The following is a 23,594-nucleotide window of genomic DNA, read 5'->3' as shown; positions in this document are numbered from 1 at the left end:
ACAGCTGTCATTACATTTGCGTGTAACATTAGTGAGTACTTAGCTAAGCTTACATTTAGAGCTCTGTAAACAAACAACAACAGCTCATTAGGGGGGAAAAACGCCTTTTTCTTTCTTTCTTTCTTTCTTTTTCTTTACAGAAATTACGCAAGATCAGGAACAAAGTAAAAGCTAGGCTTGCGTGGCCCTGAAGCAGCATCCAAGAGAGGTGTGAATGAGCTGTTTATGTGACTGACAGTCAATTCTTCTTTCATTGAATCCGTCCGCACACCTTGCTATGGTGTGCCACCATGTCTGGTCTTTTATTTTCACATCCACCCCCGCTTTGTTTTTGCTTTTTCTCAGATAACAGCAGTACAGTAGGTGTATAACCCAGTATTGCATGATGGGTGGCAGGTGCATTTTTTCCAACCGTCCCGTTTTGGCAAGGCACAGCAGGCTTCTGCTATTCCTTTGAATGCTAATGATGGCATTAACATGAGGTTTGGCACTGAGTATTGGGGCAGTGTGGACACATTGTTTTATGTAGGGCTTATTATTGTAATTTTATCTCTATCTCTACCAGGCCGGAGCTATTGCCTGGTAAACCGCCCCGGTTCGCGTGAATTCACATTATCACGTGTCTTTCTAATTGGCGTCTGTGCTCAGGCAGTGGTGGAAAAAGTATTGAAAATTCTTTACTTAAGTAAAAGTATCAATAATGCACTGTAGAAATACTGTACAAGTAAAAGTCCGGAATTCAAAATGTACTTGAGTAAAAGTACAAAAGTATTGGTATCAAAATGTACTTAAAGTACCAAAAAAAGAAAGTACTCATTATGCAGAATGTCCCATTTCACAAGTTTTCAAATGTATACACATTTTTTGAAAATTGCAGATCTACAAGCTCACAATGTGTCGCATCGCAACGCATTGTGAGATTGTAGATCGTCTATTTTCAAATGGCCGAAATGTATATAGGGGCTGAAGTGGTTAATGCATGTTTTGTAATAATAATCAAAATCTACAAAGTAACTAGTAACTACAATTTTCAAATAATTGTAGTGGAGTAAGAGTATAACATTTGCCTCTGAGATGTAGTGGAGTAAAAGTAAAAAGTACAGAAAATTGGAAATATTCCAGTAAAGTAATTTTTTTTTTACTTAAGCACAGTACTTGAGTAAATGTACTTAGTTACTTTACACCACTGCGCTCGGGGTCCTGCTGTGATTGACAGACACTGATTGGCGCTTCTACTCTTTGGTTTCTGCAAAGCGCCCACCCATCGCCTGGGGACAGACCGGTCTGCATGAAGACACATGATAATGTTCATCAGGCTATAGGCCCCTGTTTTTGCCCCTGTCTGTCTGTGTGTAGGTCTGTCTGTCTGTGTGTAGGTCTGTGTGTCTGTGGCACAGGGGTAGAGTGGCCGGTAGAGCGGCCAGATGGGAACCACGAGGATTCCCAGTTCGATCCCGGGCTCCCCCCCGAGTTAGCGTCAAAGTGTCCGTGTACAAGACAGGGGCGTCACGGCCATTCACTGTGCGTACGACGCGACACCCTCACTCACATAGATACGTGATTTCATACCCCCCACTTAAAAAAATAAATAATAATAATTAAAACCATTTTTTTTTATAATAAATCGGTAAAATCACGCAAAAATAAGAATTAAATAACCTAACCCTAACCCTAAAACCGAAATAAAGTAACCAAAACACGAAAAAAAACTAACAAAATCCGCCCAAAAAACGCAAAATTTTGTAAATACAAAATTTGTTTACATTTGACAGTTACTTAATGTTTTTCACGATTTTTCAAAAATAGCAGATCTACAAGCTCATAGCGCGGCACTCGGTGCCGCGCTATGAGCTTGTAGATCTGCTATTTTTGAATAGCCAAAGTGTAAAATAAGGGGTATATAGTTCACCAAAAGTCCATCCCCCCCACCTTCTGAGAGCCCGTGACGTCCCTGCACTGAACCCCTAATTGCTCCCGATGAGCAGGTTGGTGCCTTTGCATGGTTTCCTCCGCCATCGGTGTGTATGAATGTGTGTGTGAATGGGTGAACGTAATGCACAATCTATGTCAAGCGCTTTGGATAAAAGTGCTATATAAATGCACCATTTACCACTGCGCCACCAGGCAACCGCTTCATGGGATAGTGCCCACCCACAGCCGAGGCAGTGATAGCTGAGACGCAGGAAGAGAGTGCACGTTTCCTTTCTCTCGTTGCCGGTCTGAGGACTTATTTTTTTTACTATTCCTTGCAATTTCATACACCCTGTCACACTGCCCTGTCACACCATGTGTCAGTCACTGGGTTGAGACTGAGATTCAAAAGAAAGAAATAATACCTGGAGTGTGACATTTCGTCACGGGACACATGATAGCCTGTAGCACCTAGAGACAGGGTAAGATATCGATTTAAAAAGTTGTGTGTATCCCTTGTGTAGCCTGCAGCAACGCCATGCACACATGGGCCACACATTCTGTTCTTAACCCATTGAGACCTGAAGCCGATTCTACATGTCTCCTAAATCTCAACAGTTTTCTGAAAAACGTATGTTTCTATATCAGTGGTTCTCAATCTTTTTCATGTCAAGAACCCCCAAAATTATATGTATTTGGCCGCGGACCCCCATCAAAATACGTTGTTCCAGGGACCCCCAGAAGCAAAGATTTGAGTTAAAAATGCTATGAGCTTGTATATCTGCTATTTTTGAATAGCCCAAAGTGTAAAATAATGCTTTTTAGCTCAAATCTAAAAATGAGACAGTTCCAGGTCTCAATGGGTTAAATCAGAAATGGTTTTGCATAGAACTAAGATGAGAACGGTCACAGTGCTGCATAAGAATGAGCCGTTAAGTGGTTTTAATAATTCACGAGATGTTGCCTGGGAAGAGCAGAAGACAAGAAATCTGCCTTTTGCAGAAAGATTTCTCCAGATGTCTCGTGAAAAGGGTTGTGTAGGACAGGCTGTGGACCATGGTCCTACCTGTCACTACTCTATATTGTATACGTAGATGGTCTATGGCAGGGGTCCTCAACGTGTTTCAGGCCAAGGACCCCTTAACTGAGAGAGAGAGATGAAGCAGGGACCCCCCACTACATATTGTATAACATTGTGTTGCAGATTAAACCTTTTCATAGATTTCATACATAGCTTCATAGACTTGTTGGACAGGACTATCATCAGTGCTGGATTCATGATGATGATGTGTATTTTCAGGCAGTTAACCAATTAAAGTTTCTTATACCCTCAATACTTAGAAAACTTGTACTTGATCTGCTCTTTTTTCCCCCTACACCAAACCTCATTGTCGAAAATAGCAGATCTACAAGCTTGTAGATCTGCTATTATCGGCTAATGTTCCGCTCAGAAAAGGAATTCTAGGGTTCAAGTGGTTAATCAAGAAAAAAAAGAGTTCCTATCACTCAAACATTTGGTGGCCCCCCTGTAGTAACTCTGAGGACCCCCTAGGGGTCCCGGCGGACCCCCTGTGGAGAGACCCCTGGTCAATGGAGTAGTACAGCCATTATTGTATTTGAGGTTTGACAATATATCTTCCATGTTAAAATGGCGTTTTAAGAGAACTTCACATGCAGGGGATACAGGACCCTCCCTTTTACTGCGTAACTTAAGAGCAAAAGGGTTCTGTGTGAATATGGTCAATTGTGCTTTGTGTTATACGTTTATTGTAGAGCTTTGTGCTTTAGATCTGGAGTCCTCACTGGCAAACCGCTGTTGTAGACCAGTAAGTGATTTTATGAAATTTTAATAAGGGCATGGCGAGGAGTTAAACTGTTGCTTTGTTTCCTCCCACCATTAACCCAACTTACCAAGCGTTGTGCTCTTAATAATTTATCCTAATAAGACGGCATGGCATTGGCATCCCGAATCTCACTCAACTCACACTATGATTTTAAAGGGATAGTTCACCCCATGGAGACTTGAATTCATGGACATATTTTTGTTTTTGTCGCATTCCTAAGCCAATAATTTGATGACCGGCAGCGGTTCCGGTATGGAGACACAAAGAGTCTCCTTTGTGTTTCCTACCGGAACCGCTGCCTACCGGTTCGCTGGTCATCAAATTATTGGCTTAGGAATGCGACAAAAAAAGAAAAGAATCCATGAATTCAAGTCTCCATGGGGTGACTAATCGATAGAATTAGATTCGATTTGTTTGGGGTGAACTATCCCTTTAAGTTGTTGACAATATCTGCCACTGCTTTATAGCTTGATTGCTTATTGGTTGTTTCTTCATGCTTCAAGGGAGTGAGTCGTTTTTTTCATTCAACTGTCCAGGCAGGTGTGAGGATGATAGCGCTGACGACTGGAAGGATGCTGTGCTCAATAAAGGATGACAAAGCCAGAACAGGGATACACCATTGTACAGATGAGACGACATGGTGCTGGTGGTGGAGGCTGCAAAGTAGCTCTGCTGACATGAAATCACATGGACAATTTTGATTTAGTTTTATAGTCTTTTGAATAAAATTCCATTTAGTTTTAGTCATATTTCAGTCATCTGAAATGTTTTAGTTTTTGTCTAGTTTTAGTCGACTAGATATCATAAGTTTATAGTCGACTAAGTCTACAGTTGATTTAGTCGACTAAAATGTATTTAGGCGGTGCCTTCATGGGGTCGTAATGGCTGATTTTACACTTGGTTGCATGCAGAAAATAGCTGATCTACAAGCTCACGACGCGTTGTGAGCTTATAGATCAGCTTGTAGATCTGCTTGTAGATCTGCGCAACACTCGAGCGCAACCAAACACAAAATGACTCGTCTTTTAGTTCTACTGGATCTCTTCTCCACTCGTCCCTCACTAACATTTTAGTCTAGTTTGTATTTGTTGACGAAATTGTCAATATATTTAGTCATAGTTTAGTCATCATAGCTTCGTTTTTATTTCGTTTTTATTTCGTTTTCGTCAGTGAAAAAAGGTAGTCGACGAACATTTTTCGTCATAGTTTTAGTCGACGAAATCAACACTGATATCAAGTTGCTTTTTTCCTTCTTGTTTTTGTATTTTGAGAGAGAGAAACTCATTATGTTGATGATGGGTTGCTGTTGTTGTAAAGATTACAGATGGTATTTGTTACCCCAAATATGTGTTACGTTACCCAACAGTGTTTTCACAAGCGGGTGGCGGGGAATGTTCTAGCGGTGGCAGTGGCTGTTTAATCAGCTCTGTTTGCTGTCGAGATGAGATGAGATGGCCATGCTGTAGCCCTGGCATCATCCATGAGGAGAGCCTCTGTCCCTCAGGGGACGGAGGATATCCTCAATATTTCATATCGCAATCAAATGTGTTATTCATGGCTCAGTGGATCCTATTTAGTTTGCTTTAACATTTCATGAAAGACCGCATGCACGGTCACATTTATCTCTGGCTGTTTGGCAGGAGACCTGCAACGTGTCAAGCTGCAAACAACAAGCATCTGAGCAAGCGTAGAACTATAAGGGAACACAAGTGGTGCCTGATTTATTCTTGGTAAAGTTGGCAGATCTACAAGCACACACAATGTGTTGCGGTGCAATCAGTGGTGGAAAGTGACGAAGTACGTTTACTCAAATTCTGTACTTAAGTAATTTTTGGGGGGTATTTTTACTTTGCTGGAGTATTTCCAATTTTCAATACTTTTACTTCCTTCCACCTCCACTACATCTCAGAGGCAAATGTTCCACTTTTACTTCACTAGAATTATTTGAAAACTTTAGTTACTTTGTAGATTTTGATTATTATTACAAAACAATACATTAACCACTTCAGCCCCTATGTACAGTATATACTTTGGCTATTTGAAAATAGCAGATCTACAAGCTCACAACGATGCGACGCCTTGTGAGCTTGTGGATCTGCTATTTTCAAAACATTTCTAAACCTTGTGAAATGGGAACATTACTTTTGGTACTTTAAGTGTATTTTGATGACAATACATTTGTACTTTTACCTCAAGCAAATTTTTAAATACTGGACTTTTACTTGTAACAGAGTATTTCTACAGTGTGGTATTGATACTTTTACTTACGCAAAAAGGTGAGTACTTCTTGCAACACATTGAACGTCTGCTATTTTTGGTGCACAACTACTAAGTAACCAGACTGTCTCCCCGACTGTCTGTGTGGAAACTCTCCAAAATGTTTTGCCGTGGGAGCCAATTCAGTTGCTTCAGTAATTATTCATAATGTCAAAGTGAAGTTTTGTGTCCATCTGATGATGGCCTGTAACTGGCTGACTGTTTGCCTCCGGCCTCCACCTCAGGGCCTGGAGGTGTAGGATCCCCCCCGGAGCCACGCTGTGGTGGTCCCAGGACAGGGGGACACAGCTGGGACTCTTTCACACTCCACTCCACACAGTTATGCACACAGGGACATGTAAAGGTACATTTAGCAATTGCCCTGTCCGATCCGTTTCTCTAGAGGTCATTGTGTCAGGGGATTTCTGTCTCTCTCTCGCCCCATGACCCCTCACATCCCCCTCTTCTTCACACCTCTTAGACACTTATATGAGCGTCATATTTTCATATGACGCTCTATTGAAATGCGTAGTTTATCTTTTATAATACACTAATGGAATAAAGGTATCATTTAAGTAACGGTTAATTTAAAGTGATAGTTCACCCCCAAAATGACTTTCTTTTCTATCGATTAGTCACCCCATGGAGACTCGAATTCATGGATATTTTTCTATTTTTGTCGCATTCCTAAGCTAATCATTTGATGACCGGCAGCGGTTCCGATAGGAGACACAAAGGAGTCTCCTTTGTGTCGCCTACTGGAACCGCTGCCTACCGGTCCGCTGGTCATCAAATTATTGGCTTAGGAATGGGACAAAAACGAAAAAAATATCCATGAATTCAAGTCTCCATGGGGTGACTAAGCGCTAGGAAAAAAAGTAAATTCTTGGGTGAACTATCCCTTTAACTCTGATACAAATGTAACCAAATGGACCCAGCTGCTACATGCAAGAGTGTCTCATGCAAAAGTTTGTCTCTTCACATGTGATTATATTGAACACCTTTTCTTCGAGAGCACCTTGCGTTTTCATTGTCTTAAATGCCAAAGATTCATGTATGTCACCTCAATGTGAAGGTCATGTAGAACATATTCACTGAACTTGCATATTCGTGCTACAAGGATGCATGAAATCCTATTCCTGAGCTAAAATAATACCCCTTATCACAATGCGTCATCAGAATAAATAAATAGCAGATATACAAGCTCATAGCGTGGCACCGAGTGCGGCGCTATGAGATCTGCTAATTATTTATTTATAATCGTGAAAATGTTTGCAAATCTTTTAACATGTTTTTAAAAGCGAACATTTGTAACTCAAATCTTTGCTTCTGGCAATTCTACAAATGTCTTCTTTTTCATGTCAAGGACCCCCAAAATTATATGTATTTGACCCCATCTCAAAATATGTTGTTCCAGGGACCCCCCAGAAGCAAAGATTTGAATTAAAAATGTAAAAAAAATCTTTAAGATTTGCACAAATCTTCATGATTTTTCGGTGCCGTGCTATGAGCTCGTATATCTGCTATTTTTGAAAAACCAAAGAATAAAATAAAGGTTAAAGTGGTTACACAGATGCGTTCCCGGTCTTAACTCTTTGACTGCCAGAGTATTTTCATAAAGTACTCCCCCATTGCCAGCAATTTGTGTTTTTTTTATTTTTATATTTTGAAAATTTTCATGAAAATAATTGATCAGACTGTTTTTTAAAGACGCCGCACAAATCCGCCACTAGAGAGCAGCACATGATAGCTTGATCAGCTCCTTGTGTCACTGTTACCCTTCTTGAGCGATTAGACAGGGAAAAACATGAAAACGGATGTGACGTCCTCCCAGATTGTTTTGATCGTCAAAATTACGATGTGATACACGACGGCGATGACTGATCGTCACCCAGACCATAGATTATAGAAGAGAAGCTGTCCGTTTGTCCGTTATACCGTGTGAAAAACCGTTTGTTTACCTATTTTGGACGAAAATGACCGGGGGGAAATAATCAAAAACCGGAAACGGAACCCAGGTCCTGAAACCGGATGCAGATATGGGTGAAGTAAGTGGAACTCGAGAATAACATTGAATTTTAAGCAGCATAGCGCGATCAGAGATTAAACAATGAACGCAAATCCAACGCGTCAAACGCGTCAATGGCGTGGGTGGATTAAGTAGTAATTGACGCGTTTTCGAGTCAATGGCGTTTATAGAGTTAATGGGTTCATCAAACCCCATCTCAGTAAACCTGATGATGACTTACCCTGTAGTCGCTGGCCGTGACGTAGAAGATGGGCTGGAAGGCCAGCCAGATGATGCAGGTGGTGTACATGGTGAACCCGATGAACTTGGCCTCGTTGAAGTTCTCCGGGCACTTGCGGGTCTTGAAGGCGTAGACGGTGCAGAGGATGATGAGCACGCAGTTGTAGGTGAGCGACATGAGCATGCTGGAGTCTTTGCTGTTGCATTTCAGGGTGACCACGTCCCTCCGCTCGGGGCTCACCTCCTTGCGGACCCCCGGCGTCTCCAACAGGAGCCACACCACCACCACCACCAGCTGGCAGGAGATGAGAGCGCCGCAGATGGCAACCTGCGCAGTGGTGTAAAAGTAACTAAGTACATTTACTCAAGTACTGTACTTAAGTACAATTATTGAAATTATTATTTAAAGTACAATCTTCAGTACTTTTACTTCTACTCCACTACATCTCAGAGGCAAATATAGTACTTTTACTCCACTACAATTATTTGACAACTTTAGTTACTAGTTACTTTGCAGATATAAATTATGATATTATGAAACATCCATTAACCACTTTAGCCCTATTTTATACCTAGGCTATTTGAAAATAGCCGATCTACAAGCTCACAACGCGTCGCAATGCGACGCGTTGTGAGCTTGTAGCTCTGCTATTTTCAAACATGTTAGTACTTTTACTTTTGGTACTTTAAGTATATTTTGTGGCAAATACTTTTGTACTTTTACTCAAGTAAAATTTGTAATACATGCCTTTCACTTGTAACAGAGTATTTACATTGCAGTATCGATACTTTTACTTAAGTAAAACATGCGAGTACTTTTTCCACCACTGCACCTGGGAGGCGGGGCTGATGAAGCGAGGACGCTGCGCCCCGTCCTTGACGCCGCTGAAGATGCGGGCGATCCGGTTGGTCTTGGTCAGCAGCGCCGAGTAGCACACGGCGAACGAGGTGCCCAGGCCCAGCCGGCGCAGCGTGCACACCGCCGTCGAGGGCTTGGCGATGTACACGAACGTCATGACGTAGCACATCAGCACGCCCAGCAGCAGGATGTAGGAGAGCTCGCGTCCGCTGGCCTTGACCACGGGCGTCTCGTTGTGCTTGAGGAAGAGGCCGACGATGAAGAGCGTGCACGTCATGCCCAGGCAGGAGATGGTGACGGGCCCGATGGCCCAGGCGTCCTCGAAGCGGATGTACTCCTCGGGCAGGTCGTAGCAGCCCGTCAGGTTGGCCAGGGGCCACTGGCCGAAGACGCAGTCGGCGCAGGTGAACTCGTCCTAGTAGGGATGGGACGATATGAAAAATGTCATGTCACGATTATTGTGACCAAAATAATTGCGATTTACGATATTATCACGATAATCAAAATATGCTTAAAGCTCTTAAAATGTTAACTTTTATTAACCACCCAGCACCCATGTAACTTAGATGCATGTTAGGTAGACAGATGCCAGGTCATTGTTGACCTAGTCTGGGAGGCTTCGGCTCAAAGCCTGGACAGCAGGGGCGCGGCCACTGATTTCTGATTCAAATCAACAGCCAATGAAGAAAAGGGGGCGGGATCCACATGCAGTGGGTCTTACATGTAAATAGGAGCGACGGGAAGCAATTTCCCCTTGAGAAATTGCGGCCGCCATTGTTGTGTACTGCTGTTTGCCTCTCGTCGGACTTTTTAGACGAGTAGACCGGTAAGAGGCGTGTCCGCTCAGATTCTGAGCGTAAGTTACATCCCGCCCAGAAATACCAGGGCTTTGGCCCAGAAGTTCCTCGCCGCTCCCGTTTGTATGCGAGGCGAAAAACTTCTGGGAACTCAGATTATTGTTGACCTGGCATCCTATAGTGTGTATAGTTTCAATGTAGGCTGATGATAGGTTTACGTATGTATTAGTTATTATTAGATCATTGGTTTACTTATGTATTACTACTTTATTATTAGATTGCTATTTTTATGCATTTGATGTATTATGTGTATTATGATGTATTATGATGTATTATCTTGTGTCCTTGCTTACTGTAATTAATTGTGATTAAGAGCGTCTGCTAAACGCCTAAACTGTAAACTGTATAGTCTGGAGTGGAACATTTGCCAAAAATAGCAGATCTACAAGCTCACAACATGCGTTTTGAGATTGTAGATCGGCTATTTTTGTATCTGTGAGAGTTTTTTTATCACGATAAACGATAATAACGATTATGGTCCCATCCCTTACCTGCAGGTACTGGTAGGACTGACAGGGGATGCAGATCCAGCAGCACACGTCCCCGGGCTGCATGCTCTTCACCTCGTTCTTCCTGCAGGGGTCGCTGCACTGGGAGGTGGGCGCCACGTAGCCGTGGCCGGACCCCCAGGGGATCAGGTGGGTGCTGAGGGTCAGGTTCTGGGCCCAGTAGCCCACCTTGCGGTAGACGTAGCGCTTGCCCTCCTTGTGGTAGTGGAAGATGTTGTAGCGGCCGAGGCTGTCTCCGAACGCGTCGAAGCTGACCATGTCCTCGGTGTCTGCTGGACGAAAGGGTGCTGAAGAGATAAGGACAGGAGAGAGAGAGCGAGAGAGAGAGAGAGAGAGAGAGAGAGAGAGAGAGAGAGAGAGAGAGAGAGAGAGAGAGAGAGAGAGAGAGAGAGAGAGAGAGAGAGAGAGAGAGAGAGAGAGAGAGGAATATGGGGTCATCTTCAGTGGTGGAAAAAGTACTACATTTCTTTACTTAAGTAAAAGTATCAATACTGCAATGTAGAAATAATCTGTTGCAAGTAAAAGTTCAGAATTTAAAATTTACTTGAGTAAAGGTACAAAAGTATTGGTATCAAAATGTACTTAAAGCACCAAAAGTAGAACGAACTCATTATGCAGAATGTCACAAGTGTTCAAAATGTATACAAATCTTTTGAAAATAGCAGATCTACAAGCTCACAATGCGTCGCATCACGACGCATTGTGAGCTTGTAGATCGGCTATTTTCAAAATGGCCGAATTGTATATAGGGCTGAAGTGGGTAATGTATGTTTTGTAATAATAATACAAATCTACAAAGTAGCTAGTAACTAAAGTTGTCAAATTATTGTAGTGGAGTAAAAGTACAATATTTGCCTCAGAGATGTAGTGGAGTAGAAGTAAAAGTCGGAAATTGGAAATACTCAAGTAAAGTACAAATACCTCAAAATTGTACTTAAGTACAGTACTTAAGTAAATGTACTTAGTTACTTTACCACAGGTCATCTTATGGCAAATGGATTTATAGTGCAATTATGTAAGACAAAAATGTTAACGAGGACACGCTTCCTTTGATTGCCTCCGAGGCTGTGGGTGCTCTGCATACTATGTAGAAAACAACAACACCATTAGCAACAAAACCACATGAGTGGAAATAGCGGAACTCCAAAATAAAAAATCCAAACTTTTAGGTCAGGTTCACATTTTGTAATGTGCTGCTCCAGGCTGTTAACACGTTTCGGCATAAAGCTTTTATCAGCTGTGATGAAGGCAAAGCACGTTAGAGTATTATAGTGAATTATAATAGCACAATATATATGTTTTTAGTGCCACTATTTCTACTCCTCCGGTGTGTTTTTTTCTACAAACTGTAAACGAGGTTTAATCATTATGTTCAGTGTTTTTTACATTGATTCAATTTGACAGTGTGGATTGATTGTGTTTCCTTCCTAGCGCTAAGAAAGGTGTATGTGTATGACATATGCCTCTCCCGACAATCTTCTCCTCTTGTCTCCAGATTGAACACTGACTGCGAGAGAGAGGGACGCAGGTGCACATCGTGAATCTACATAATTGAAGCCAGAAAGGGTAATTCTGGTTTCTTTGACCACATGTTGTGACAATTTACTCTGGAATGAGAATTTCACAGAGACATTGGAAAGTTGTTCAAATAGTAACTGCTTACTTTATCTAAAACGTTCCAAAATGTTCCTTTTCTAAATAAACTTGGAGCTGAAATAAAAAGCATTTTAGATATTATTATAAATGACTTAATTTCATTAGGTTGATGCTGATATCACTTTACATTTCAGTGCAGAGCGGTCCCTGGTTTGTATATAGCAAGTCATACATTTTTATTCTTTAATCATAGACAGCGATTAAACATTATTTATAATATAAATAAAGGATCATATTTGGCATGTTTTTTCTTACCCACTCACGTGTTTAGAACCTAAAGAAGTCCTGCCTCCCTGAGGAAACTGGATCATTTTAGACATGTAATACGATCTGATCTTTTCAGATAGTAGTACAGCAGCCTGGCATTGTTGGCCAGACTGATAACGTGGATTCACTCACTCACACGTTCCTCCACGGACCACGGTATCAACGTGTGAGTGAGTGAATCCAGTCCACGTTATCAGCCTGGCCAATGCCAGGCTAGTAGTATAGTACTATTGGTATTTCCATGACTATATAGCTCTGGTTTACCCTTATGGCTTTATCAATATTTGAATTCTAACAATGAGACAACGATAAGCTCAGTTGCAGTACAAGCAGCAGTCAGCACTTTTCATTCACTAGCTCTATATTATCCACGACAGTGTGTTCATTCATATGCATAAGATACATATTTATAAATGTTATGGTAAGTGTTTTGAATCAATTTTTGTGGTTTAACCCATTAAAGAACGGGAAAGCATCTGTCATTGTAGATTTTAACCACTTTAACCATTTTATTATACTTTGGCTATTAAAAAATAGCAGATATACAAGCGCATAGCGCGGCACCGAGTTGCTTGTAGATTTGCTATTTTTTGAAAAATCATGAAAATGTGTGCGAGTCTTTGAATATATATATTTTTAAAGCGAATATGTGTAACTCAAATCTTCTGGGGGATTTTACAAATGTCTTCTAAATCAGTTTTTAACAGTTTAAAAAAAAACGTATGTTGCTATAATATCAGTGGTTCTCAAACTTTTTCATGTCAAGGGCCCCCAATGATATGTATTTGGCAGCGGACCCCCATCTAAAAATATTTTGTTCCAGGGACCCCCAGAAGCAAAGATTTGAGTTAAAAAAAAGTTTGCTTTAAAAAATAATATATATATTCAAAGATTTGCACAAATTTCCAAGATTTTTCAAAAATAGCAGATCTACAAGGTCATAGCGCGGCTATGAGCTTGTATATCTGCTATTTTCGAATAGCCAAAGTATAAAATAACGGTTCAAGTGGTTACACAGACGCGTTCCCGGTTTTAATGGGTTAACCAATAGCATCATCATCATCAATGACCATTATTTTAAAGATGTTGCCCTGCATGTGTGATCTTTCTCTACAACGGCTCAGGTTGAGGAGGATCCCTCCCATTCTTCACACTTGAGTCGAGATGCGTGACAAAATGAGCCTCCGAGCGTGAAGGCTCTAGCAGTCGTTTCATCTCTTGCAAATTGAATCATAACTAGGTCTTATTATCGTCAACTGTGATGTGAAAAACATCCTAGTCGCTTTCGCTGTTTCCACATTTAAATGAATTGGTACAATGAATCTAAATTGATATAATCAAATCTGGCAGCGTGCATGCAGGGCATTTGGCTCAGATTACAAGATATCATACTGGGGTTTATTTAAGCCGTTAAGACCAGGGAACGCATCTGTGTCATTTTTAGATTTCTTTGGGCTATTCAAAAATAGCAGATCTACAAGCTCATAGCGCGGCTATGAGCTTGTAGATCTGCTACAGTTCTCTGAAACACTTTATGTCGCTATAATATCAGTGGTTCTCATACGTTTTCATGTCAAGGACCCCCAAAATTATATGTATTTGGACCCCCATCTCAAAATATTTAGTTCCAGGGATCCCCAGAAGCAAAAAAAAATTAGTTACAAATGTTCGCTTAAAAAAAAATATATATATTCAATACATATCATAATTTTTCAAAAATAGCAGATCTACAAGCTCACAAGTGCCGCGCTGTGAGCTGGTATATCTGCTATTTTTGAATAACCAAAGTATAAAATAATGGTTAAAGTGGTTAAAATCTAAAATGACACAGATGCTTTCCCGGTCTTAATGAGTTAAAGGGAACAGACATGGAAAAACACATCATAAATAAAAGAAGCTGCTATCAGAACAGTCACTTTGCCTCTGGTAAAAAAAAAATGCATCGTAATATCCAGCAAACATTTTCACTCACCATCAAACTTGACCTTGAGAATGTAGTCCCGGTAAAACTTCCGGCCGTTGCCCGGCTTCAGAGCCTCGCAGACCTTGGTGGAGTTGGGACACAGGGCCTGTCTCATGTTGTGCAGGGCCGTGGCCATGGCGTAGACGGCGTTCACCACGAACATGATCTTGGACTCGGGCTCGAACGGCACCTCCCGCAGCGAGTGCTTGCCGCAGCCCAGGTCGTGGAGGCTGCACTGGAACTGGTTCTCCCAGAACTCCCGGAACCAGGGGTTCCGCGTGTTGTTGTACGGGTGCAGGCCGGTGAAGTAGTCGTTGAAGTGGGGCAGCGGGTACGAGGCCAGCTCGATGGTGAAGGCGCCGTCCGCCACGGCCTCGCTGCCCCTCACCACGCTCTCCTGCGCCCCCCAGCCGTCGCTGGCCACCCAGGTGAAGGAGACGTTCATGCGGTTGGCCGCCACCAGCAGCTCGCGGGCGTCCTCGCTGCGCGTGAAGAGGATGACCACCTTGGAACGCAGTGGTGGAAAAAAGTACTCACATTTTTTTACTTATGTAAAAGTATCAATACTGCAATATAGAAATACTCTGTTACAAGTAAAACTCCGGAATTCAAAATGTACTTGAGAGTAAAAGTACAAAACTATTGGCATCAAAATGTACTTAAAGTACTCATTATGTAGAATGTCCCATTTAAAAAGTTTCCAAATGTGTAAAATGTATACAAATCTTTTGAAAATAGACAATCTACAAGCTCACAATGCGTCGCCTCGCGACGCATTGTGAGCTTGTAGATCGGCTATTTTCAAATGGCCGAAATGTATTTAGGGCTGGGTGGTTAATGTAGTTAAAGTATTAAGTTAAAGTTAAGTATTAAGTTAAAGTTAAGTGGTTAAAGCATTTGATATTGGAAACACTCAAGTAAAGTAACAAATACCTCAAAATTGTACTTAAATGTAGTAGTAAAAGGTTAAGTGATATTTTAGGTAATTTTTTTTGTTTTGTTGAAAAGTTTAAAGTACTATATTCTGATGGTAATCATTGCTACAGAGCGTTTGTTCGGTCGATGGTCACAGGGGTCTCTCCAGCTCTTTAGTAAACAGAATATAGTACATTTTCAGGTAGGTGACAACATTTAAGCCAATCAGGAGAGAGCGCTGAAAATGCATTTTCTGTTTAATAAAGAGCTGGAGAGACATGGGAGACTCCTTTTACTGAACAAACACTCTATAGCAATGAGTACTAGCAGAATATAGAGCTATTTAACACTTATTTTAACCAATGTAAATCACTTACCCTACCTTTAAGTGCAGTACTTGAGTACATGTACTTAGTTACTTTCCACCACTGTATACATACATACTGTACATACATATACACACACAAACACAATTATCCAATGACAATATACAGTACATTGTCATTGTCATATATGTACCTTGGCGTTGCTCTTCTGCTGCAGCGAGCGGATCACGTTCTCGTAGCTCCAGCGGCTCATGGAGCGGCTGACCTTGGCGGACGTGGCGATGCAGATCTGGCGGGCGCGCGCCTCCTGCTGGAAGGCGTCGATGCCCGTCTCGCCGTAGTCGCCCTCCGACGCCACGGTGGACACGTAGGTCCAGTTGAAGTAGCGCAGGATCTCGGCCATGGCCTTGGCCTGGTAGAAGTCGGGCGGCACGGTGCGGGCGAAGTAGTCGTAGCGGGTCTTGTCGCTGAGCTTGGCGCTGGTGGAGGCGTAGCTGATCTGAGGGATCTGGAAGAGCCGGAGCAGGTTGGCCACCTGAGAATGAAGGGTACATACAACAGGTTGTTGTAGATTTACTTCATTAACATCTATCTTATGCAGTATGTATACAATTCTGATGTTTTATTTTAATAAATGGCAAGTTTAACAAACAATTCAAACCCATATCAGCTGCAGTGATTTAGTCAAGTGAATACAATAAATGGACTATAACAAAAGCTTGCTGGTCATGCCGATGCAATCAGTATTGCACAGATCAGTTTCTTACGCTTAACCGGATCCCTGCTGGGCTTTTGACAACTTGCCTATAGGCTACTCCTGCTGATAGTGTGACAAGATTCTGAAGGAATATCAGGAATATGGGAATATCAGGAGATACGGTAGCCTACAATCCACAGTTACTCTATAGAGTAACGGACAGACGGACGGACGGAAACAGATAATCAAAGAATCAAAGAATCCTCAAACTTATCTTTTTGTGTGCGTTTTGTCAGTGTTGTGATGCTATGCACAGTGTGGATAAGCAACAACTGGCTCTTGCTCCAGGCACTTCCCTACAAGCCTAAGGGGAGCCAGACTAATCACTACATCTACATCTACATATAGCAAGTACCAGCTTTCTCACAGCACGGTACCTTGAATTCCAATATCATTCATTGAAAAGGCTGGAATGTAAAATATAACAGAGCTCATACTTGCTCTAGTCTAGTCCATGTTATACCTTTCAATTCGGGACAGCATCTGAGTCACATTAGTTGTTGCTATATATAGCAACATAATTTATTTTGTATTTTTAAGTTTTTCAGAAAAAGATTTAGAAGACGTTTTTATAATCGGCCTCAGGTCTAAAGGGGCTTGCAAAGAAAAAGGGGAGATGTTCCACCCATGCCACATGCTCCATCACTATAAGATCTTGTAAAGATCTGCTATAATACCTATTTTTGAAGACTTAAAAGAAATAGGGATGTCACGGTTAATGTGTAAAAAAGAAACAAGACAAAAAAACAACTGTGAAAGTCAAACAAACAGACAGACAGCTGTGACCTTGACAACTGTATAAGGATAATTCCTTTTTTTTAACAGGTCGTTCAATTAAGTCCTTGCGGTCTTGTTTCCAATGAGAACCTGTGAGCAATTAGGGGTTTAGAGTCTTGCTCAGGGACAAATTTCATTTCATCGACACATATGCTGGAATCGAACCTTGGGCAACCAGGGCCTCTGGCTCCTTAGGCAGGCTCACTAACCACTCAGCTATGGCCGCCCCAAACTGCTAGGATTCTACAAATGTTGATAGTGCAGTAGTCTGAATAAGTGCTCAAACCTACTGACGCAACACTTTCAAGCATGGTTTGATCTTTATTTACAGAATCATGCTGTTTGTTGTGCATGAGAGTGGGAGAAGAATGCATATCAAACAGCTCAATTCATATAGAAATACAGTGTCATGTTGTACAACATGTACAACATGTGGAGGAGGGAAGAGGTAAGCAGGCAGAACATGGAGTATTGGGATGTGGCTCTCAGTGCAACCTGCTTAATTCCTCCGGATCCGAGTCTAATCCTCACCTCCTCGCTCGGAGGCGTAACTACTGAGGCGTGAGTGGAGGACGCCAGTTGAGTGTGCGAGTGTGTTAGAGTATTGGAATTTGGCTGGAGAGATGGAGGGAGGGAGAGGGTGAGGGGAGACAGGGAGAGAGGGAGCAAGAGAAGGAGAGAGCCTATTTCACGTGTATTTCATGTGCAATAACCAGTGGGGTAACATGTTCTCAAGTAAAGTACATGTTACATGTACATGTAAAGTACTTAAGTACACGTTTGAGGTGTTTTCAATTTACTGGAGTATTTCCAATTTTCAGTACTTTTACTTTTACTACTCCACTACATCTCAGAGGCAAATTAAGCCCCATTACGGACCTCTCCCTCCGCTAATACAGCTCCAAGATGAGGTCCCACTGTATTGGCTACCGGCAGCGATAGAACACCGGCAAACGGTCTGTGGATCACCCTTTTTCGCCACATCGTATCCAACAAGTAAAGGCATTCCCCGAAACCAACAGATGTTTGAGGATTGAAGTAATCGTTTTAGGACGGGGTGAAACAACCGTTTAAATCACTTATTTAGTCAGCCTGTGCTATGTTTTCCCATTGTAGCGGGAGCAGTACTCAGTGCCACCAAAGAAATCTAAAAATGACACAGATGCTTTCCCGGTCTTAATGGATTAAAGGGACCATGTTGAAGAGCGTGAGCTGTGATTGGAGTGTAGAAAAGCGTGGCTGATTTGGCACAATCAGCAGAACTGTGATTGGTGTGTAGAAAAGCATGGCTGATCGAAAACAATCAGAAGACAGCTGATCACAGCGGGGGCAAGTATACGACTCCCTACCGTGTCCTGCATGAACTAACGCGAGTTATAGCTCATATTCTTTTCCCCTGCTCCCTAAATGCAATGCAAGGCATGCTATAATGGAGGAGAGCTGAACATGTGAAGATAACTGATAATGACTCTTCTCTCTATAGTGAGCTGAAGGGGAGTACATGGATCATACAGTGGCAATACTGATTTGCCACTGCAACAATTGAGTTAATTGTGACTCCTCTGTTGTATATTAATTGTGTATATCTGCTGTATATTGGGGCGGCAGTGGCCCAGGGGTAGAGTGGCCGGTAGAACGGCCGGATAACCGTGAGGTTCCCAGTTCGATAGTGTCGAAGTGTCCTTGAGCAAGACATTGAACCCCTAATTGCTCCAGATGAGCAGGTTGGTGCCTTGTATGGTTTCCTCCGCCATCGGTGTATGAATGTGTCGTGTGTGTGAATGGGTGAATGTAATGCACAATCTATGTCAAGCGCTTTAGCGCTATATAAATGCACCATTTACCACTTAAGCCCTATACAGTATACTTCATCGTGCAATGAATACCTTCGTGCTCACAGTGCATTGCACCGCAACACACTGTGAGCGCGTAGATGTGCTATTAGCGTTATTTGTGGAAGATTCTTGAAAATATTCAGCCTATAATGACATGCATAATACATCTTGCAAAGAGAGAAAGCGGGGAGACCGGGGAGAGAGAGGAGGAGGGGGTGACGGTATAGATGTTAACATTTCAAAAGTTAGCTTCCCTTGAGGTTTCTCTAAGCTTGCTAGACACCCTGATTATGCAGATAGGCTAATAAACATATTGCTATGTACCATCATCCAAAAACAACTCTCTTCCTTAACCCGTCTTGACAACCTCCCTCAACATGTGGTGAGACAGCTGGTAGCATCGTGTTTGCTCTCCTCGGTATAAAAAAGCAGACTAGATCTAATGTGGCAACTGACAAGTGATACATAAAGTAAGGCTTAATCTTTCAGCCGAAAATAGATTTTCTCATATAAGCTGTCCAGTTATCCAGTTTAACTAAAGTTTGACTAAACTTGTAACTTTCCTCTTCTACCCCGGATTTGAACCCGGTTTCCTGCTTTTTTTAATTACCATTGAGTTAATAGAGCCTGCCTGCTTGCTCTGGGGACAAATTGGATCTTGACCATCAGGTCAAAATTTGTGTCAGATCCATGTGTCTATAGGTGAGACATGACCTTTGACACAATCTAAATGTCTCAATAGAAGAGCAGGGAGACTAAATACAACCACCCCACATGTATAAGTTATATTGTGTTAGCATACTCTGCCATACAGATTGGCCAAAATTAAATTGTATTCATTATTAAAAAAAAGGTGATATAGAGGTTATGCACGTGACATCATCGTACCTGGAAGTTATGCGGGAACGCTTACTGAGTGGCAAAAAACAACGGGTGGGTGGGGGGGGCGTGTTCTGGTGGAAAAGTGATGCATGCGCATACTCTCTATTTTTAGGTTAGAGCAGGGGTCTTCAACCTTTTCAGGCCAGGGACCCCCAAACTGATGGGGAGATGGAGCAGGGACCCCCTACCTCGTAAGGTAGGGGGGGCTACCACATATATTGTATATTTATGTATACAATTGTGTTCTATATTGCCTGCTCCTATACGCACCTGCCCCAGTAGGTGTGCAAAATAAAAAATCTCTACAAAATATGTATAAACATACCATGTTATTGTGCATTGTGCCTCCATTTATCTGTTTGCTATGGATTCATGTTATGTTTAAAGACAATTTGACATTTTGGGGAAAAAAAAGAAAAAAAAATGTTTTATTTTTTTCAAACAAAAATATTGTTTAATCAAACAACAATTTCGCGGACCCCCTGCAGTACCTCCACGGACCCCCTAGGGGTCAAGGACCCCCTGTTGAAGACCTCTGGGTTAGAGCGATCAGTATGACCGATCCTGACGATCTTTTCTGCATATCTCTCTCTCCCTGTTTCCTGTCCATCTCCACTATAAAAATAAAGGCAGAAAAGCCTTTAAATCGATAAATATATTTGAAACAACGAACGAATTGCTGAATAATAGTTGGACTGCATTTGATGTCATTTCAAGCCTTTTAAACAGATAAGAGTGCAGTCCTTGACCTTGGATGCCCTCTACCATTTACAATGTAGGCATTTAGCAGACACTCTTAATCCAGAGCGATTTACAGTAATCAAGGTAAACACAGGGCCAACTGAGTGTACTTTGTTCCACATCAAACTGCATCTGAGAAATGCATGAGATTGACCTTGGGAGTGTCCTAAACCTGAGATCTGACACAGTCAGCATAAGTGAGCGTGTGATCTGTGTTTCATCATATTTGCATCATACTGTACAGCCTATACTGAAATATCTCAGCAATACATAATACCACTTCTTCAGATGTCAGTGCAGGATCTCAAATAAAGTATATTTAATCACATTCACATTTAGTGTGGGACTTTTAAACTTTTATGTATATACTATGAATACTGCATGTGTGAATGGTTAGGGACTTTGTGAAATTTTTATTATAGATATACAGTATAAAGTACATATTTATACATATTTGATTGTACAATTCTAAATGGACCTGGGCAAAATGAATTTGAAAAATGGTAGGCTTAATAAGCTAAGAACTCAGCCCTGCACCTTCTCAAGCTTATGATTCAAATGACTTATGATGAATTATGTATTTCTATGTGTAATTTGAGTTGCATGAGTTGAAGACACGGCCACAAAACATTCTGTGCTTTTGTTGCAAGATGAATTATTAGAGAGTGGTTAAAGGGGAAATCCACCCATTTTCAATATTTAACTATGTCATTAATATAGCATAAAGGAGTTGTGTGGAAATAAGAAAAAATTAAAAAAAAAATTAACATTGCAAAAAAATTTAACATTGCAAAAAAATTAACATTGCAAATTACACTGTGATGACTCATCATGGTGTAATTTGCAATGTTAATTTTTTTGCAATGTTAAATTTTTTTGCAATGTTAATTTTTTTTTTAAATTTTTTCTTATTTCCACACAACTCCTTTATGCTATATTAATGACATAGTTAAATATTGAAAATGGGTGGATTTCCCCTTTAATATTTCAAAAGTGATTTTCCTCTGAGGTTTCCGAGCTCAGCAGAAAATCACTGACAATGCAGTTTAACTGTAACAACACTAGCAGTGTGATGAATCAAAACTTTTTGATTAGGCTTGGCATAATGGATCATTGCAATTATCCAAAATGTCATAATTGTTTTAATGAGGTGTGAAGCAAAGGCTGAAAACCCAGCATCTATTTTAGGAAGCACAATAATCCATTATCTACGGTGCGGTGCTGACTAACATTACAGAAGCATTCATTCAATCAGAAATACATCAGTAATAGCAGAGTGTTTTTCCCTATTCTGGCCGAAAATGACTGGGGGAAAAAAATTTAAACCGGAAACGGAACCCGAGTCATGAAACCGGATCCCAGTGTGGGTGAAGTAAGTGGAACTCGAAACCTAGAATGAAAAATAAGCAGAATAGCGCGATCAGAGATATAAACCCCAATTAATCACTAGATCGCATTAATGCAATCTTGGCGGACAAGCGCGCTATTTATTAGATCGCATTAATGCGCGATTGGCAGGATATGAGTTAATGCACAGATAAACTATCGGGTATACAGTGCAGGTGTTTTGCGGGTAAGGCAGGTGTCCCAAAATACCAACTTTTGCACGGGAACGCCCCTTGCGCACTCCTAAATCCTCAATTAGTGGGTTTAGCCAGTCTGGACTATAGAATAGGGCCCATATAGAACATTAACCATATTGTTCTGCCATGGTCCACTGTCCCAGATATAGCACCCCAAGTGAAAAAAAAATGTATTTTTTTTGTGCTAAAGTATACTTTTAGCACAATAAGTATGTTAATTGTCAATTTGAACTTTTGTCAAAGCATACTAACAATGCATTTTTGCAAAAATATATTTAGCAAATATAATCAGAGTGCATTCAAAAATATATTTCTACAATGCACATTAAATGTCAACATGAATTAATTTGTCATTTAGCACATTTGTTAAAAGTGAACTAAACAAAAATATATATTTAATTCAATAAAAATGTACTTTTCAAAAGTCTATTCATATACTGTTTAATTTTAGTTTAACTTAAGTACATTTAATGTTAAATATATTTGTAATTATTATATTTTAAGTGCTTTTAAAGTATATTCATAGCTAATTATCCTCAATATGCACTTATTTTAAGATATACTATAATATGCTTATTAAAAGTATACTTTTCACAAAAACTATTTAAAATATGTTCAAGTATATATTTTTGTAAGTATGTTAATGCCTATTTTATTGAAATTTCACTCAAGTACTACTTCGTAAAAGTACACTTTTCATCAGTGCATTTATAGTATAAGGCTGGAAAAATATACTGAAAAAGCATTATACTTAATGTTTGCTTTAGTATACTTTATAAGTATACTATTTATGAATATGTTCTCGGATGCTATTAGTAATATACTTCTTAACATTATACTTGTAATATACTTGTTTTAAAGTGCATTCAATATATATTTATACAAAGCACATTAAATACTAACATAAATTAATTTGTAATTTAGCATTTAAAAAAAAAAGTTCACTAATGTGCTAATACATTTTGAATGCACTTTAAAACAAGTATATTACAAGTATAATTTTAAGAAGTACATTACTCCTGGATGCTATTAGTAATATACTTCTTAACATTATACTTGTAATATACTTGTTTTAAAGTGCATTTAATATATATTTCTACAAAGCACATTAGTAAACTTAAAAAGAAATGTGCTAAATTACAAATTAATTTATGTTAGTATTTAATGTGCTTTGTAGAAATATATATTGAATGCACTTTAAAACAAGTATATTACAAGTATAATATTAAGAAGTATATTACTAATAGCATCCAGGAACATATTCAAAATAGTATACTTAAAAAGTATACTAAAGCAAACTTTAAGTATAATGCTTTTTCGGTATATTCTTTCAGCCTTATACTATAAATGCACTAAAGAAAAGTGTACTTTTAGGAAGTAGTACTTAAGTGAAACTTCAATAAAATAG

General features: G+C 40.4%; 1 protein-coding gene across 2 annotated transcripts in view; it reads right to left on the bottom strand.

The window, feature by feature from the left end:
• Positions 1 to 23,594, bottom strand: part of grm2a (glutamate receptor, metabotropic 2a) — a gene marked incomplete at its 3' end in the record, with an annotated part of 53,486 nt that overhangs the window by 1,845 nt on the left and 28,047 nt on the right. For both annotated transcript variants that reach the window (XM_080423330.1, XM_080423329.1), the window contains exons 2-6: positions 15,805 to 16,146; positions 14,380 to 14,875; positions 10,467 to 10,771; positions 9,093 to 9,533; positions 8,261 to 8,587 (exon numbers count right to left, since the gene is read on the bottom strand). In XM_080423330.1, coding sequence (XP_080279456.1) covers positions 8,261 to 8,587; positions 9,093 to 9,533; positions 10,467 to 10,771; positions 14,380 to 14,875; positions 15,805 to 16,146 — 1,911 coding nt within the window. The remainder of the gene's footprint in view (positions 1 to 8,260; positions 8,588 to 9,092; positions 9,534 to 10,466; positions 10,772 to 14,379; positions 14,876 to 15,804; positions 16,147 to 23,594) is intronic.

Source organism: Gymnoscopelus braueri, assembly GCF_963280865.1.
Source record: "Gymnoscopelus braueri genome assembly, chromosome: 3".
Lineage (NCBI taxonomy): Eukaryota > Metazoa > Chordata > Actinopteri > Myctophiformes > Myctophidae > Gymnoscopelus > Gymnoscopelus braueri.
This window is presented reverse-complemented; position numbering and strand designations above follow the sequence as displayed.